Raw genomic sequence first — 17,500 nt, forward strand, 5'->3', positions numbered from 1 at the left:
GCCTTCGAGAGGAGCATCGAAGCAGAGTTTCGTCTTTTATCTCACGCTCGAACCCCAGAAGAACTCTATGAGCACGAAAATGGAGCAGCCGTTCTACCACGACGACTCGTTTCTGTTGGGTTACGGCCACAGCGACGCGGCACTGCACGACTACAAACTCCAGAAAGCGGGCATGAACTTGAACCTGACCGAGCCCTATCGGAACCTCAAATCGGATCTGTATCAGACCGGCGGCGTCGATATGGGCTCGCTCAAGCTGGCCTCGCCGGAGCTGGAGAGGCTCATCATCCAGAACAGCAACGGGGTGCTGACGACGCCCACCCCGGGCCAGTACCTCTACGGCCGGGGCATCACCGACGAGCAGGAGGGCTTCGCGGAGGGCTTCGTCAAGGCTCTGGACGATCTCCACAAGATGAACCAGATGCCCCCGCCCAACGTGTCGATTGGAGCCGGCGGCGTGACGACGTGCTCGACGACCGCGTCCGTCTTTGGCTCCTCCCTGCAGTCTGAGCCTCCCATTTACACGACGCTGAACGCGTACTGCCCGGCAGCGCCCAGCCACCCGTCCGCCACCATCAGCTACCTGCCGCCGCAGAGCCAGCACCCGGAACCCGCGCAGGCGTTCCAGCACTCCGGCGTCCTCCCGCAGCGCTTCGCGAACTTGAAAGAGGAGCCCCAGACCGTTCCCGACATGCACAGCAGCGACGGCTCGCCGCCCATGTCTCCGATCGACATGGAGAGCCAGGAGCGCATCAAGGCGGAGCGCAAGAGGCTCCGGAACCGACTGGCGGCCACCAAGTGCCGGCGGCGCAAGCTCGAGCGCATCGCGCGGCTGGAGGAGAAGGTCAAGGTGCTCAAGTCCGACAACGCCGGGCTGTCCAACACGGCCTCCGTGCTGCGGGACCAGGTGGCCCAGCTCAAACAGAAGGTCCTGAGGCACATGAACAGCGGCTGTCAGCTGATGTTGACCAGCAAGATGGAAGCGTTTTAAGCGCGCTCGGACCCTTACGCGGATGCAACACTGGAAATCGTTTGTGTTCCTCGGCCGAACGGAAGCCGAGAGCCTTCGGACGCGTTCTGGGTTCCGAATAAAACGAACGGAGCGTGACGGAACGGACTCCGAGCCCCCCGGAGACGGACGGGGGTCACGGGCGAAGCGGGAAGGCCGGTCTCGGTATCAACAATGTGTTTTTTTCGTCATGATCAACTGCATTTGATCACGAGAACGCATCTGATATTGTCGTGCAGTTCCAGAACTCATAACTTATTGTACTGATCGGGTTGATCCCGACGCCGTGTGTTAACGATGTCACATGTTTACAATGTCTCTCTTTATTTTTTTATGTGTGCGATTTGTTTATTTAAGTAAAGGTTTTGAAATACGACTTCCGAGTGTATGGCTCGTTCATTGGCGCCGCTCGTGTCTCGGGCCGTTATGTAACTCCTGTGGCGGCCGTTCCTCGCCCACAGAACGTCCTGAAAAGGCACTGGGCGAGTCGTGAGTACGATGAATAATTCTCTCGACGTTAACGCTTGTAGAGCGCTCAGCTGTTTTCTGGGGGTTGTGTATTGATCAGCGCTTCCGGTGTTCGGCGCGTTCACGCGAGGGACTCTAGGCCTCTCCTGCTGACGTCAGGCAGCACATCCATATATGGTCGTTTTCGGGGCCTCGTACGTCACTCCCCGCCCACGGGCCCGCGCCGAGTGGTTTCATTGCTCCGGGATCAGAGGAGCTGGAGAACAGAGAGGGGCTTTCCGAGGTTGGACAAGACCACTGAGTGTGTGTGTGTGTGTGTGTGTGTGTTTCCACAGAACTTAGTGGGTTGAACGGTTATGATGCTGCTGCTGATCGAAACTTACCTTTCAGAATACACTCAGAAACCTTTTATATAATATCATATATAATAAAAAATTCAGACAATTATATTCACGGTACTTCATGGAACATGATCTTTACTTAATATCCTAATGGTTTTTGACACACAAAAGTATTGTTATCATTTGCCAAATACCACCCTACCCCCTATACATAGATGTAAATATGTGTGCATATATATATATATATATATATATATATATATATATATATATAGTTTCTATGTAAATGTGTGTGTATATGTGACCTAAATCACAAAAATCAGTCCTAAGTAGCAAATTTCTAGATATATGCACACACACACATTCATATATATATATATATATATATATATATATATATATATATATATATATATATATATATATATATAGTCAAACCAAAGATTATTCAGACACCAGATATAATGTTGATATCTTCTAGTGCGTGCATAGTTCATGGATGTAGGTGAGGATAACAAAATAAAGCAGACTGTGACATATTATGCCCAAGACATCTTCATACAGGCTCGCAGTTACACTGATAAAACAGATTGGAACCAAAAATCATTCAGGCATTTTGACCTAACCAGCGTTTTTTTCTTCAGTTTGCCAATATGACCTTCTTACCTTAAAAAGAGGCGTTGCTTGGTAACCGGTTCACCTGAACAGGTGTTAACTAATTGCGCGGGCTGCTTAAATTCAGTCTAAAATGTAACATCTGGCAGTCATTCGACCGAATCCATCGCATTTCCTATCTGCCATTATCAAGATGACTATTTTATAAACTATACTATAGTAAATAAACAGTGATAATGTGAGAAATGTTGCAGTGGTTTCACTGAATATACACCCACACACCCAATAAATATTAGGTGTATATAAAATAAATGGTATAAATCATAGAAGTGAATATATATATATATATATATATATATATATATATATATATATATATATATATATATATATATATATATATATAAATTCATCTGTATTAAGACAAAATTAGGTAATCGTTATTCGTTATGTGCTTGTTAAAATCCATTGATTAATTTATTGTGTATTTATTAATTACTCGGAGTTTAATAATCATATTTGGCGCATCAGCAGCAGAAGAAGCTGCTCCTAATCCATGATATTACTGTGAGGTTTGGGTGTCTTCGGGACATGAATGAATCCTTTGGGAAGTGACTGTGACCTCTGGAATGATTGGACCGGAGGCGCGCACGGCAGGGGCGCGCGTAGGTGGCGGGCGCGCGCCGGTATGAAGAGAGTTAGCCCGACCCCGATGAGCCGAACTTAACGAAATCAACGACCTCAGCCACCGACCCGTTTATTAAACAGACGCTTTGTGCTCGTGAAGACAGCGAGCTCCGGAACGCGTGGGGCGCTTGTTTTCGCGCTGGAAACGGGAGCGGGGTTTTTTGTTCGTCTCTTCTCTAACGCGCCGAGAAAAGCCCACTCGGGTCCACCTGTCCCTGACGTCAGTGGCCCACCTGCGCGTTTCTCTGCTCGCTCTCGAGGTGGAAATCAAAAGAAGCCACTTCAAACGCGCCAGGGGCGGGCGCGCGCTCGGCTTGTTTTGGAGGTTTTTAAAGGCGCGCCTCCGTGTGACACATCGGCAGCTCCTCTGCTGGTTCTCGCGGAACATTCCCACCTCCTCTTTTATTTAAATGGGTTTGTTCCATTCGAAGTGTTTACTGACGTTCGGCTAGTAACCCCGTTTATCCGCTTTAATGCTAACGGAGCGAGTGATTTTCGCCGAGTGTGCGGCACCTGAACGCTATAGGTGGCAAACAACTATACGAACAGTTAAAGTATTTGCACTACAACCAAGATGTGTACGATAATAAAACGATGCATCCAGCCTGGCCTCATGAAAATGCGTATAAACAGCCAAATATTAACGAAAACACGTGGTGTCTATATAGACTACGCAGGAATGGAGCTTGGCGTATATTCGGCGTGCATATAATACGGAATTGGTTGCTGGGCATTTTTGCGTATCTATTCCACGTATTTTATGTGCCGTACTGTTTAACGGAGTCGGCGCGAGTATATATATGCGGTATATATATATATATATATATATATATATATATATATATATATATATATATATATATATATATATATATATATATATATATATAAACTGTTTTCTAGAGAAGACTGGAACAAGCATCCCTTACGAAAATGAACCGTAGTTATACTGAAGTAAAAGTGCGGGCCTAGTAACCACGTTTTTTACGTTTATGACCAGATTTATTACCCTTTGTAGCCATGTTTAAACTGGGGTTAAACTAATGAGGGACGTGGCCATCGCTCTTAAAAATACACGTGGATTCTTTAAACTAAACGCGGCTGTTTATTTTTAAATATGTATTTTTTTTTTTTTTTTTTTTTTTTTTTTTGAGCTAACTTGAAACCGTCTCTCGTTTTCTTCGCGTTTTAATTCCCCCCTTTTCGCTTTAATTAATTCGAGAAAGGCTCGCGAATGAGTCAAACCTCGTTTCACAACAGAAGCTGTTATTTTTACCCTGCTCCTGTGATGGGTTTCAGAGCTCAGTGGAACAACTGCTCTTCTTACTTCCTCTGTTCGACGTGCAGTGGACGAGAGAGGACACACACACACACACACACACACACACACACACACACACACACACACACACACACACACACACACACACACACACACACACACACACACACACACACACACACACACACACACACACACACACACACACACACACACACACACACACACACACACACACACACACACACTCACTCACACGCACACACACACACACACACACACACTCACACACACACACACACACACACACACACACACACACACACACACACACACAGGACAAACATCAGGGCCTGATGACGACAAAATGTGGGCTTATGTCCTCCATCACACGCAGGTTTTTTTTGCACATTTCATCTCTCTCTCCCACTCACACGCTGTAAATCTCTCCTGTGATCTCATGAATATTCCTTCTTGTTCCTTGCAAAACCGAAAGATGAATGCTGAGGCTCAAACTGAGACCCTTTCCGCCAAACACCCGCCTGAAGTCCAAGCAGGGGTCAGATTGAAGCATTGCGTGAAAGTGGACCTTAAATAAATCACGCAGCTGTTAAATGCGGACCAGCAATTAAGAAATGAACAAAATATTATCTGTTAAAGCCTGAGTCTGATTTATTAATCCTATAATATAATGGCGCGTTATTATTTTTGAATAGTCAAGGCATGTTACCATGAATTAAATGTTGCATGTTGTTATTTTATTTATTTATTTTTTCATCCGAGCATGATTAGAAATCAGTTCAATATCTTAACTTCAATAAATCCATATGAAACAAGTTATAAAACTTATAATAAATGAATGCGCTTGTAAAATAAATGTAAATTGAGGCTGTTGTGACTCAGAGGTGATGATGAATAAAATGACAGCATAGCATGACAAAATCATCCGATTCATCTAAAAATAAAAGCTCGATTCAAATAACACAGCTGGTTTAGAAGTGATAGTCTACTAAAAATAACAATGCTCACTATAAATAGGATAAAGCAACGGTTTCGGTTCAACTTAATGTCACGTGGGCCACGGGAGTTTTTTTGGTTATATATGTGGATCAAAAGATGTTAAAGGTGAAAGCTTTTTTCAACTTCATGACTTCAGCGTGAAAAAAATAAAATAAAAATAAATTAAAAAAAAAGGTTCGTAGCGCCATCTAGCGGTACAGAATAAAAACGTTGAAAATGTCCACAAAAAGACCTACATTTATGTATTAAATGAGTGTATTATATAGAAACACCCTAATGTGAGTTCAATAACGTATTACTGACACTAAATAAAAAACAGCAAATGCTATACTGATTTAAAAAAACAACAACGAAACGTTTAAAAGAGCAAACGAAGTCCAGTTTTATTTATTCATGAATTGGAGATCAGGATAGAAACACGTTTGTTTATTGGCTGCGGTCGCGGAACGTCACGTGGCTCAGTGACGCGCCGCCATTTTCATCCAATCAAAACAAAACCCGCGAAAACGGCCAGCGATTAGTCCTACGCTCGTTCTATATTCAAACACATTTTACAGCATCCTCTCGTTTTTTTCCCCCTTTACAGCTATTTTTAGACGTCAGTGTAAATGCTGGGTGATGTTTTCAAAACACGCAAAAAATGAACGCGACGCACGGATAAACTGTGTAACGGACGACCGAGACGACACCGATTACGAGATAGTAGACTGCCACAGCACAGCCAAAGAAACAATCGACGACAGCGCCGTTTAACTTTAAGGTGAGCCGGAAATGCTAATGTTACGAAGTGCTTTAACGTAGCTAGCGGCTGCACCGGAGAAAGCCGTTTTTATCGACGTAACGGAAACGGGAAAATTCGCTAGCCTCACACTTTACAATAAGCTCCACGCTTCAAGGTGTGCGGACGCAATAAAGAGGGAATCTTTTAATTAGGAACAGGACCGATTGCTAAAACTAGCCTACACACGAACCAAACTAGCCCGCTAGCGCTCTGTAGTTAGCGGCTAAAATGACAACAGTGGGGAAAATAGCGGGAAAAGCACAGCCTCGACTTGACTTTCCCGAATCCTATACAAAATTACATCATAACATTTAATCTATCTTGTTGCTTACCCTCTCGTTGTATTTGTGTATAGCCTATACTTTATAATGTGGAACTAGCATATTTTTATTACAGCATTTATTAATCTTCGTTAATGTCAGTTCGCGGTGCAGCAACGATAAAACTAATGCTTAAATTCACATAAATTTAAATTAGCGAAACAAGCGTCGCTCGTTTATGTTTATCGACGTGGTTAACTAACGCCAGCAATGGAAACCTTATTGTAAAGTGTTATTCGGACCTAAATTCAATTTTTGATGTTACCTTAAACCGGTTAAAACAAGCGGGATTTGATGATACCGAAGTAGCTTTAGTCTACGGGCTGCGTTACTGTAGAAACCGATTACAGTAAACCCGACTGGTAAGATAAAACGCTCCTCAGCGAGCATCTCTCTCAGAAGCCGCTCCCGCTGCCCTCCATGTCGCTGGCGAGGACGGAGCGCTTGCGCAGGACGGCGTTGCTCCTCCGGGCCTGCGGGGCCGGCGCCTGGGGCCCCGCGGGGGGACAGGGAGCTCTGTACTGCGGCAGGCCGCTCTTGGTGGTGTCCAGCTCTTCAGGGTCTCCTTCCTGAACCCTCAGAGCGGCGATCACCTCTCGATCGGAAGGGCTGAGGGTCAGGCAGCCGCAGCTGTGGCCTTCGACACCGTCTTCCTCCCCGGGGTCGTCTTCCACCGTCATGAACGCATCTCCCCAAAGACTCTCGCAGAGGTCTCGGCCGTGCTGGTACATCTGACCGACAAACACAAATGCATGTGAGAGCGCCGTTCTTCTCAAAGCCTAGATGAGGCCTGTCAGGAGAAGAAGACAGGAGTGCTACAGCGGCCTCTTGTGGCAACGCTGAGTATTAAGCCCGTAAAAGGAGATGATTTAAAGAGAGAGAAATGCGGTAAATATACATAAACATAATAGAAATACATAATAGAAAAAGAAACAACCAAAATCAGCCTGAGCACTTCAGACCGCAAAAGACTGTCCATTTATCTCATGTTTTTTGGAGTCATTTTATTTCTTTGTTTTGAATTTATAAAATATGATCATAATAGCTACTGTTCACCTTTAATTACTAAAAAATAAATCATTTTCGTTAATTGAAATCAAGCAGAAGTACAGTAAACTATAGCATATTCAATGATATTCTTCTAAATTCTTCTAAATTAACTGGGATTAAATTTTATATATATATATATATATATATATATATATATATATATATATATATATATATATATATATATACTTTTAAAATAACAAAAAAAAAAAAATATATATATATATTTATAAATATAACACAATGACTAAAGAACAGCTAAAATCAAAAAATTAAATCTGAAAATATAAAAATAAAAGGCAATTCTATTTTAGAAATGCCATGACAGTAGCCCTACTGCAGGCAGTGATAAAATAAAATAAAAATAAATGAATAAAAGGTGCATTATGAATTTCATTACAGTAAATATTAGCGTCATTAAGTGCACTCAGTCATAAACCAGGAGATAAAGTAATATGAAGCGCACAGATGTAGTTATGAGGCGTCTTAGGTCCATGTAACATTGAAAATATTGTTAAATGATGATAAAGCGTCTCGGATCTTCTGCTGATATCGTCAGTCATTATCTTCACACATCAGTGATTCACGCATGTTAATGATTCCTGAACGCAGAAACACGCATACACACACTTTCCCTCATTATTATCTGCGATTTTCACCCCTGAGAACATGTGAAGTGTGTGTGTGTGTGTGTGTTTCTGTCACTCACGCTTGTGCACATGTGACGATTATGTTGATTATGAATCCTCACTGTCAGCAGCGTTTCCATAGAGACAGTCATCTTAAATCTCTATTTACCTTCCTAATTCCCGTCACACGCAGAGCCGGCGCTTTGTGATCATATTCGCAAGAAACAAAATAACGACTTCGCGATTTCCCGCCAAAATTATAACGTCATGGTTTTAAGTGAATCACGTTGGGGGTCACATGACCAGCCAGAGTCCACATGATTTATCTCGGTATTATTTTACATCATTCCATGTCGTATAGATTGATTTTACAAGTAAAGACTTTAACATTTCCAATCCGTTAATATTACATTTAACACGGCTGGAACGTGTCTTCAGTGTTGAAGCAACAAACGGCTTTCTCTCAAGCACATCTCAGAAAATGTCACACTGATTTTCACACGTCCTGTGGTGAGAAAGAGTGACATGAACTGACACCTAGAGTGTGTGTGTGTGTGTGTGTGTGTGTGTGTGTTTCCAGCTGTGTCCAGGCCTGGAGTCACAGCTCCTCTGCTCGGTGATGTTTGTGTCGCTAACGCTAGTGCTCACCCGGAGCCGGCTAGTTAAGATCACGTGTGACTCGGATCAGATTCAAAAAATTACTTGTAAAAATACTCGAGTGTGTTACATTTATAAACACTCGTAATCAAATTATTGTTACTTTTTAATGCGTTGCACGTCGTACACGCGATTTTTCTCTTCTAACGTAATATCGGAAAAACTGAATATTTTTATGTTGCCTAAAAGTAGCCAGATAACGTTACTTAAAATGAGTAATCTATTTTACATCATTAACGTTGTACAAGTTGTAATCTTCCCAGCTCTGTGCTTTTCAGACCTCAAACACGCATTGATTAACTTCAGTCCTGACCGTCATCCTGTAGCATTTGTGCTCTGGACATAAATAATTCCTTAGGAACTGTATAGCGAGACCCCGGCAACCACCCATGCCCTAGCAACTCGTAGCAAAGCACCTAAACTCTTCAGAACACCTTAGCTGCTGTGTAGCAACATCCTGGTAATTGCGTATCAACACAAGCAATTTGGCACAAAAAATAAAAAATACTGAGAACAACATAGCAACACTCTGGCAGACATCAACAAGACTCTAGGGACACAGTGTGCCAAAAATACTCACTATCAACCACTAATCAACACTCCCAATCAAAACACTTTAGCAACTGCATAGCAACACCCTGGTAACCACAGACAACACCTTAGCATTCTTGCAATCTCCAAACACCACCCTAGCAACAAAGCAAAACACATTCAAAACCGTTCAAAGCAACTTATTAACTACTCATTAACATACTGAAAACAATTCATAAGATATACAATACCTTAGCAACTACATAGCAACATCCTAGTAGCCACCAACAACACTCTTGCAAAACAGTAAAATACCAAAAGCTAATCAAAACACCTTATCAACACACTATAAACGTTTCAAGACATAAACTAAAAGTCACTGGTGACCAGCCAGAACAGCTTAGCAAGAATGTAGCACCCCCACAACAGTGTTTTAAAAACTCATTTCAACACATTAGCTACCTCTTGACAACTATTAAAACACCATAGCAAACAGTAAGCAACACACACTGACAACCACCCACAACACCCTACCAAGAGCAATGTAAAAAAAGAACACCTTGGCAACTGCTTAGCAACATTCAGAACACCTTCTTATCATATTTGCAACACATGACAAACATACCACTTACATACACCTTAGTGGCCACCTAGCAACAAACTCAAAAGACGCATATAACTTTAAGAAAAAAAAAACTTTTGCAACTGCATAGCAACACCCTGGTAACCAACCACAACACACTAACACAGTGGCGAATATTCTTTAGAACACCTTAGCAACTGCATAGCAACACCCTGGTAACCAACCAAAACACCCTAACAATATGGTGGCAAATATACTTTAGAACACCTTAGCAACTGCTTAGCAACACCCTGGTAACCAACCAAAACACCCTAACAATATGGTGGCAAATATACTTTAGAACACCTTAGCAACTGCATAAACACCCTGGTAACCAACCAAAACACCCTAACAATATGGTGGCAAATATACTTTAGAACACCTTAGCAACTGCATAGCAACACCCTGGTAACCAACCAAAACACCCTAACAATATGGTGGCAAATATACTTTAGAACACCTTAGCAACTGCTTAGCAACACCCTGGTAACCAACCAAAACACCCTAACAATATGGTGGCAAATATACTTTAGAACACCTTAGCAACTGCATAGCAACACCCTGGTAACCAACCAAAACACCCTAACACAGTGGCAAATATTCTTTAGAACACCTTAGCAACTGCATAGCAACACCCTAGTAACCAACCACAACACCCTAACAATACAGTGACAGATACTCTTTAGAACACCTTGGCAACTGCATAGCAACACCCTGGCAACTGCTCTGTGATAGCGGGTTTTGCACAGATGAATATCACTTCAGACACGTAAAGCTCCAGCAGTGCGTGTTTATCTGATGCCTGTTATGTTACCTGTTGGTACGGCACACATCCGCCGCTGCAGTTCTGTCCGCTTGGGTCGGTGCTCCAGTCCCGAGCACATGTCATGTCCATTTTACAGGCCTCGTACCTGCAACAGCATCTAACAGCATTACCAGCAACTCGACTGATAACTGATGAAGAACTTTCTGGTGAATTTAGCTCATTACGGTCAACCTAAGCTGTTTATCACACAAGTTATGGGCACAAGATCAGGGGGCGTGGCCTCACCAGTCTCTGCAGAAGCTGTGACACAGAGGCACCGCCTTCAGGGAGGAGTCACGGTGGGGGTGTGGCCAGCGGGCAGCATCGGGAGAACAGCGGTAAAAACAGACGACACGCTTCAGGAAGGACTCGCAGCTGGTGAACAACACAAACAAGACAATCAAAACAAGAGTTCAGCTCACGTCGTCATGTAGTGGACACAACACAAACCCCTTGAGGGGAACAAGAATGAATATTTATACAGAACTTCACATAACGAAAACCATATATTCTTCTACTTAACGTCATTTATAAACATGGAAAATCAACTAATGTACTAATAAACACATTATGATAAATAAAACATGATTTGAAAATAAAGACATGAAATAAAATAATGTCACAAAAATAACAAAGAAAAATCTATTAGTAAATTACAATTTTTTAAATTTTATATATATATATATATATATATATATATATATATATATATATATATATATATAAACACATATTAAAAATAATAAACAATTTAAAAATAATAAACATATTTAAATAAATAAATCAATAAATTAACAAACTAAATAAAAATAACAAAAATTTGTTAAATAACTACCTAAATGTATAAATAAAGATTTGTGTAAACAAATCAAACAAACAAATTTGTTTACTGAAAAATATCAACATGAGAAAAAAAATTCTGTCGGCTTTATATTTCATGGGCTATTTTTAATCACTCTTTATTAGAATAAAAACAAACTTTGTTTTATTCAACACAGATATGATTAAAGCTTCTCTTTTTCAGTGATATTTTAATCAACAATATACGATTAAATGAATCAGTTTCTCTGCTTTGTTTATGTCCCCAGCAGATGCTTACAGAGGGCTGAGGACGCCGCACTTGTCCCAGTGAGAGTTGTCCACGGCGGACACAGAGCCGGACAGATCCTGGACATCCTTCTCTGAACAACACGAGTCTGGACAGAGACACAAGCGTTCACAAACTGGGACAAAGCCCTTTTAAAAAGTGACACTGAATGGACTGATCACACACTCTCCGTGTAGAGCGAGCACTGCTTGAGGTGAGGCTCCGGGCTGGGCGTGGCTTTGTGCCTCCCGTCCCGCAGACACGCCCCCTCGTGACTCATCACAGCGGCGGCCAATAGGCTCGCGAGGTGGGCGAGGCCGAGCAGAACCTTAGACACGCCCATCTTCTCCTGCGTTTACCTTTCAGCTGCAAGAAAATAATCCGGGAGGAAAAACGCTTCCATCAACAGACGTTCTTTAACATTTAGGTTCTGCTTCGTGAAACGGACCAGATGAGTTAAACACGGACAAAACTAGCCCTCGCAAGATTTTAGAATTGAATTTCCATCACAGTGCATTCACGATTTGGAATCAGTTCTATTGGAATTGAGTGGGAGAATTCAACAAAGCGCATGAATTTTACTGGATGAACAGAATTCTTTAAAATATAGACTCAGAATGAAGGACCGTATCCGACTCTCGGACTCAGAATTTTGTGCGTTTTTAGGATTATACTGAGCATGAAAATTTAATTTTAAATACAATCCGGCTGAATTTAATCAATCAAGCGACTAGTAAAAATTGTATTTTATTGGTTTTTATAAAACTAATTTGTTCATCAGGCGGCATCTTATCCAGTCTTTCTTTAGGATTATAATTAAATTAAATTAAATTACAATCAAACATGGTGATAAAATTCTGCCTAATAAACTGAAATTGTAAAAATATTAACTGATTAGCGAGAATTGGTTTTTAGCAGGATCCGTGTTTGATTCTTTAGATTTGATTCTTTAGGAGCTCTCGGTGAATCGTTAAAACAAAGTAAAAACACAAGAGGTCTGTAAACACCGAGCTTGAGCTTCAGTTCAAATCTTTCCCGTTTTGTTTGCCTGAGAAAAGCTCGAGCTACGCAAACTTCCGATCGAGTTTTAGTCGACCTCCCTGCGCTGGAGGGCTCCGGTTCGATGAGTTGAACAAATCCTAATGAAAGCATCGTTTGTAATGACAATGAAGTTCCTGGTCGTCCTGTGCTGCTCATGTTAATGTCCTTAACTGTGCCGCTGTGTCCAGACTAAGAGGATGACCGTCACAGATTTACTCCGCTGCACACAACAAACCCCTGAATGTCTTCTAAAGCACAACATGACTGTTTATACGTCCATTAAACTGCTTCATACCTGATTCTGGAGGAGTGCAGCAGCTTCTGTGATGCTCTCGCTCTGATCCACACACACTCTTTTCCTGGAGCTGTAGACGAAGGACATCTCGATGACAACGCCTCCTCCTCCCTCTCTCTCTCTCTCTCTCTCTCTCTCTCTGTCTCTCTCTCTCTCTCTCTCTCTCTCTCTCTCTCTCTCTCTGTCTCTCTCTCTCTGTCTCTCTCTCTCTGTCTCTCTCTCTCTCCTCTCTCTCTCTCTCTCTCTCTCTCTCTCTCTCTCTCTCTCTCTCTCTCTCTCTCTCTCTCTCTCTCTCTCTGTCTCTCTCTCTCTCTCTCTCTCTCTCTCTCTCTCTCTCTCTGTCTCTCTCTCTCTCTCTCTCTCTCTCTCTCTCTCTCTCTCTCTCTCTCTCTCTCTCTCTCTCTCTCTCTCTCTCTCTCTCTCTCTCTCTCTGTCTCTCTCTCTCTCTCTCTCTCTCTCTCTCTCTCTCTCTCTCTCTCTCTCTCTCTCTCTCTCTCTCTCTCTCTCTCTCTCTCTCTCTCTCTCTCTCTCTCTCTCTCTCTCTCTCTCTCTCTCTCTCTCTCTCTCTCTCTCTCTCTCTCTCTCTCTCTCTCTCTCTCTCTCTCTCTCTCTCTCTCTCTCTCTCTCTCTCTCTCTCTCTCTCTCTCTCTCTCTCTCTCTCTCTCTCTCTCTCTCTCTCTCTCTCTCTCTCTCTCTCTCTCTGTCTCTCTCTCTCTGTCTCTCTCTCTCTGTCTCTCTCTCTCTCTCTCTCTCTCTCTCTGTCTCTCTCTCTCTCTCTCTCTCTCTCTCTCTCTCTCTCTCTCTCTCTCTCTCTCTCTCTCTCTCTCTCTCTCTCTCTCTCTCTCTCTCTCTCTCTCTCTGTCTCTCTCTCTCTCTCTCTCTGTCTCTCTGTCTCTCTCTCTCTCTCTCTCTCTCTCTCTCTCTCTCTCTCTCTCTCTCTCTCTCTCTCTCTCTCTCTCTCTCTCTCTCTCTCTCTCTCTCTCTCTCTCTCACACACACACACACACACACACACACACACACACACACACACACACACACACACACACACACGTCATCAGTGAGTGCACATATCAAAGCAATAACATCCTAATATAAACAGAATCCAAACAAAGACACCTTGATAATTCATGCTAATAACAATAACAACAACACAAGAGGCTTTATTGCATGTGACCTTGTTTCTAAATGCATCTCATTACGCTCTGGTGAGGCACCCGCCGTCTGCGTTTTCTGACATCCTCCAAAAACCTGTCCCGGTGCAGTTGATGACAGTTACTGGAGGTGAATCTAGGCGGGAATTAGGATAATCTGGGACAGCGGGTAAATTGGGACGCCTAAGCTTCTTGTCCCCTTACAAGCATGTCAACAAGAACGTATTTCAAAGTCTCGTTTATTCATCTCAGAATAAGTCGCAAGAAAGAGGCGAAAAATTAAACGAAGGCTACTTTTGGGAAATCCTACTCAAAGGATGGGTGTATCTTGCAGGGTTATAGCATTACAACTATAAATAATATAAATAATACAAATATTAGTTGGAGCTATAGACTAATGTAGAACATTCATTTGGTACATTTTTCCAAAAACTGAATTATAATAGAATCTTACATTTTTCTGAAACAGTGCTGGTAACATAACGTGGTTGTCAAAGTAATCTCAAGCCAGCTAATCTGTTTGTCTCGTATATATATATATATATATATATATATATATATATATATATATATATATATATATATATATATATATTGAGAAAGCATATTCGTGATACTAAAAAGAGCCATTTGCAGTAAACAGATACTAATCGTGAGAGGTGGTGTTTTCTCTCAGCAGACGCCGAAGGCTTGTTTTGCCGGTTTTTCCGTCTCTAATCTTCCTTCTGGAATAATCCCACCTCCGTGCGCCGCTTTAAGACGTTTTTGGCCCCAAACGCAAGCCCTGTGCCCTAGTTAGAGAGCTGAGAGGATTCAGCCTGAAACACACACACGTCTCCGGGTGCCATCTGAATGGGTTATCGAGTCACGTATGTGTTGGCGCTCATGTCCTCAGCTGGTTCATGCGTTCGAGGCCTGTCAGAGCCATTCACGGCGATACAGACGCTTTCGTAAGCAGGGGCCGCGGGTCTCCGGTCGTTTTATTTTGGGTCCGAGGACAGCAGACAGAAGCTATTAGCCTTTGGTCATCTGAGCCGGAATAATAATCCTTTGTGTCAAAGCTATTCATGGATGAGCCGCCGTGTTCGTTCGGAGAGGTCACTCACATTACCACGAAGGGACCGCCGCTAATTGCGCCGCGTTCGTTCCACCATTCAGAGCTGGTTTCCCTCGGATGGACCGATTGGACGTGGTTTTCGCCGACACCGCCATGCCTAAGCTACCTCAGATACATAATGTGCCAACATCTAACTAAGCAAGAGCTAAAAGCACGGCGCCGTATAAAGGGCCTGTGATTAGCATCATCACACTCTTTGAACGGGAACGCGGTTATTGTGGTAGGCCTGTTGCGCGGAAATATTTCTGTGGCTTTACAAATTCGTAAGAACACAGCATGTCGCAAAACACCGCACAAATACAAGAGGATTTGAATAAGTAGCCTAAATTTTAACTGCGTACACGCTTTCGATCTTCACTCGAAACACCAAATCTGCAAAAATGATCTGCCTTGGACTAGTTTCGATTTCATAAAACGCTCTCAATTGCAAAAACACGTCAATAACACACGTAGAAATTAATATTGTGGCAAAGGCGTTTGCTTTTGAGGCGCGCTTCTGATATCCTGAATGCGTTGCTTCGGTTGGCAAGAGATGCATTTTTTCCTGAGCGAAGTTTTGAAATTTGCGCGCAAGCGGTTCACTGGAAAACACTGTACGGATAAGAATGTGTAACGAGTCTCATTAAAGCTACAAAAAGTCATACAGTCGAGAGAGAGGCGAGAAATCTAGGACAGACAGCCACAGGTGAATTAAGCTCCTGTCACTTTAAGAGCTAATGCGGATCCAATATATATCGTTTTCTTATTTAAAAAAAAACACTCACTGAAGACTGCTTTCATGAATACTCTCCAAGATGAGCATTTAACGCGAACATTTGTGTGTATTTGATCGTTCAAAAGTGTGTGTGTGACACGTTTTCTGCTCTCTTCAGCGCGCGTCCGTCTTCGCGCCATTTTACTTCAGTTCACGCATGTTTTTCTTGATCGCAGCTAATCTTTGATTTGAAGACGGGATGCCGCTTTGATCTTTAGGCAGTCATACCTAACCAGCATGTGCTGGTTTTTTAAATGGCAGGATCTAAAAAAAAAAATAATATATCGATATTGTTTGTTTTGCCTCGCGCCAAAGCCCAAAGCGGACGCCATAGAAATGAATGAGAGCGCTTGAAACAAAACGAGTCGCAAAATCGACGCCGATTTTATCATTGCATTTAAGGCTGTGCAAAGATTAGGGGACAATAAGCTCTCCTGCAGTTTGACAAAAGCCAAAAAAATGCTGTTTATTTAATTATTTTTTTTTTTTTTAAAGATAGATAGATAGAGAGAGGGTGTCTCTGGCTCAGGCGTCCATCCCGAGTCTGAAACGACGGTTTCTGCAGTTTCTTCACTTTTTATGAAGTCAACGTGAGTTTTCCTCGTCGCCGGAGCGCCCCCTGCCGGCAGCCTTCAGTCACTGCGGGGCGCCATCTAGCGGTGGACCCGGTCAGTGCAGCTCACTCCAGGGCATTATGACTGTTTCTCCTCAACTGTTGAATCAGAAATAGACATGTCTCTCTGTGGAACAAGAGGACCAACCTCTTACGCTAAATGTCAAAGTGCTAAAGTAAAGAAGTGAGGATTTTATTCTTTTATTCTGATTAACAATCAGCCTGCAAACGTGTGAATTAGTTTCACCCTGAAAATGTTCTGAAAGTCATTTTAGCGATTCGGCGTCATTACCACTGTATTTATGGTCCGAGCTGCTCTACTTTCATGCAATCTTTTTTGGTTATAGTCCACGTTGAAGTGAGTTTTTATTCACCCCCTCGGATTTATCTAGTTTCTAAACGGCTTTTTGTGCAAATGAATCACGATATTAGTTACTAAACCACTAACTAACATGTCCGCTAGGAAGGCAAGTTATATTAGATGCTGTCTTGAGCGCGTGAGCAATAAAGCAAAGTCAGTCGAGCTTCTTTACACAACGTATTAAAACACTTTAATGAATTCTGTACATTGCAATGGACAAACATTGGAGTGAAACAAGCGCCGTATGAAAAAATAGAGTTA

General features: G+C 42.5%; 3 protein-coding genes across 3 annotated transcripts in view; 2 read left to right on the top strand and 1 right to left on the bottom strand.

Moving 5' to 3' along the window:
• Positions 1-1,385, top strand: part of junbb (JunB proto-oncogene, AP-1 transcription factor subunit b) — a 1,480-nt gene extending 95 nt beyond the window's left edge. Inside the window, exon 1 of the mRNA XM_043235048.1 lies at positions 1-1,385. This exon is cut by the window's left edge and continues 95 nt beyond it. Within this exon, the coding sequence (XP_043090983.1) occupies positions 68-991 (924 nt within the window). The 5' untranslated portion in view covers positions 1-67 and the 3' untranslated portion in view covers positions 992-1,385.
• The window catches only part of LOC122341572 (tripartite motif-containing protein 16-like), a 341,738-nt gene that overhangs the window by 72,391 nt on the left and 251,847 nt on the right, over positions 1-17,500 (top strand). The window lies entirely within an intron of this gene.
• rtbdn (retbindin) lies at positions 5,780-13,370 on the bottom strand. The gene is made up of 6 exons (XM_043235049.1): positions 13,241-13,370; positions 12,091-12,270; positions 11,917-12,013; positions 11,064-11,192; positions 10,827-10,923; positions 5,780-7,254 (listed from the first exon to the last, which is right to left on the bottom strand). Exons 2-6 carry the CDS (start codon positions 12,245-12,247, stop codon positions 6,919-6,921), a joined length of 816 nt encoding a protein of 271 aa, XP_043090984.1. The 5' UTR covers positions 12,248-12,270; positions 13,241-13,370; the 3' UTR covers positions 5,780-6,918.

The sequence above is a fragment of the Puntigrus tetrazona genome, chromosome 3, assembly GCF_018831695.1.
Source record: "Puntigrus tetrazona isolate hp1 chromosome 3, ASM1883169v1, whole genome shotgun sequence".
NCBI classification, from domain to species: Eukaryota; Metazoa; Chordata; class Actinopteri; order Cypriniformes; family Cyprinidae; genus Puntigrus; species Puntigrus tetrazona.

Coding starts and splice junctions, on each gene's coding strand:
- rtbdn (XM_043235049.1), bottom strand. CDS start 12,247: ATGGGCGTGTCTAAGGTTCTGCTCGGCCTCGCCCACCTCGCGAGCCTA. Junction 10,924..11,063: donor CACAGCTTCTGCAGAGACTG/GTGAGGCCACGC, acceptor ATGCTGTTGCAG/GTACGAGGCCTGTAAAATGG. Junction 7,255..10,826: donor GATGTGTGCCGTACCAACAG/GTAACATAACAG, acceptor TTTGTCGGTCAG/ATGTACCAGCACGGCCGAGA.